The 1,898-nt window shown below is 37.7% G+C and overlaps 1 protein-coding gene across 1 annotated transcript in view; it reads right to left on the reverse strand.

Annotated features, from left to right (window-relative positions):
• Positions 1 to 332: 332 nt before the first annotated feature.
• Positions 333 to 1,898, reverse strand: part of ubr7 (ubiquitin protein ligase E3 component n-recognin 7) — a gene marked incomplete at its 5' end in the record, with an annotated part of 30,819 nt that continues 29,253 nt past the window's right edge. The window contains 2 exons of the mRNA XM_005753317.2: positions 333 to 597; positions 679 to 740. Coding sequence (XP_005753374.1) covers positions 508 to 597; positions 679 to 740 — 152 coding nt within the window. The remainder of the gene's footprint in view (positions 598 to 678; positions 741 to 1,898) is intronic.

Genomic DNA, 1,898 nt, shown 5'->3' on the forward strand with positions numbered 1-1,898 from the left:
GCCTCATCTTAGATAACATCAATCAGATCATTAAAATAAACTAAGTTTTAAAAATAACATCTGAATATTATTGATCGCTTAAAAACCCACCTGAATAGTTTTGTTATTGATTTGGCCTCTGTAGTTTGGTTTTTCATATTTTCTGGTTCTTTACTCTTTCACATTCACACATTTAGCTATTTTTTTCTTTAACTGAAACTTTGTTTCTTAAGTATTTATTGTCTCTGAGCTGTTTTTCAGTTTTCAATCATTCTATCAGCTGATTCATAAGAGGATTAGTTGGCAGAACTGATTGACTAATCAGTTGACTGATCATGAAGTAACTCCAAATGTTGCCATGTTCAGATTGTTTTATTAGATTGTTTAAAAAGGAAACAATACTGAGAAACAAAGAGGTTGTTCAACATGTCAGACAGATTTTAAAGAAAAGTTAAAACAGGAAACACACAACAGGTTCCATTTAATCAGGGATGAAAGATCAGCAGATGGAGGCGAGGTCAGGGGGGATCAGGTGCAGTAGAACTCTCCGGCATCAACTCTGCGTCTTTTACGACTCTGCTGCTCGAAGAACTGACGAATGTCATCAGATGTCACAACCTATCATAGAATAGTTAAATTATATCAGTTAACCTATCAGAACAGTCACAAGACACTTGACCTATCAGGTGGAAGACTCACTTTTCCTTCAGCTGCAAATCTCTGCAGGAAGTCCTTCAGCTCAGTTTTCATGTCATTGTATCCTGCAAGAAAAATAATCAGGACTATTTAATCTGTTCATAGACTTTCTGCAGGTTCAAACATTCTTCTTACAGAGTCCACTTACAGAATTGTTAAGTTAGTGTGAGCACCTGCATAAAAGCAAAGATTTCACGTGTGCGTTAAAAGAGTACTGAGGGGGGAAAAACTGCGATGCGCGATACCACCACTGTTGAACAGGTGATGGAGAAACAGGTTTACCTTTTAGGTGACATGAATGAGTTGAACGGAAGTTATGAATGGTTTCTGAGAGACAAATAACACCAGGATCCTTTTCTAAGTAGCTGACAGCTGGTAAGTGTGCAGGGGTAGGGCATTAACAGGGAAAGGGGGGCACAAAGAAATACGTTTCTTTCTTATTCTCATTTAACCCATTAAGACCTACCATAGTATGGAGCGCCAGGACTGCCATAATGAATTAATTAAATACACCATTAAATAATTAATTAAATGTGTCAATAATTAATTAAAATTGGAATTAATTAATTAAATAAATAGTTATGACACATGTAATTAATTAATTAGATAAATAGTTATGACACATGTAATTAATTAATTATTGACACATTTAATTAATTACTGACACATTTAATTAATTATTTAATGATATATTTATTTATTTCATTTTGGCGCCTGGCTCTCATCTTGAAATAATTTTATCTGTCAGCCTCACCCATCAAACTCAGGGGGCGGGGTTAACGCTGATCGAGTCAAAACCATTGCTTTGGCCTGGTGGCCATTGTTTCTAGCACACAACAACCGGCATGTGGAAGCTAACAGAACTGAACTTTGAAAAACCCTGTTTGTGTGTCACCAAATACCGTTTTAATATTTGTTTTTAGCCGAGAATGTAGTGGTTTAATCTTCATGTGTCTGGTCGGTTTGTCAAGATACAGCCTCTTTGCAAAAGTGCTTCAATGATTTCGGAGATGTCTGCCCAGTCTCACGGCAAAGCGTGGAATAGACCCGCTCGCCTCGCAAGCAATCCCACCGACAAAGCGCAGGCCCCGGTACCAAAGCGCAGGCCCCGGTACACAGCTGTAGTAACCCCCGCTGACTTCTTTTACTGAGGTTATATTTATCGGTGTTTTATTTCCTGATGTTCTTATGTGTCCTACGTGTTTCAGTCGCCAATTCTGAAT

This window comes from Pundamilia nyererei, unplaced genomic scaffold, assembly GCF_000239375.1.
Source record: "Pundamilia nyererei isolate P.nyererei 1_Seehausen unplaced genomic scaffold, PunNye1.0 scaffold00421, whole genome shotgun sequence".
NCBI classification, from domain to species: Eukaryota; Metazoa; Chordata; class Actinopteri; order Cichliformes; family Cichlidae; genus Pundamilia; species Pundamilia nyererei.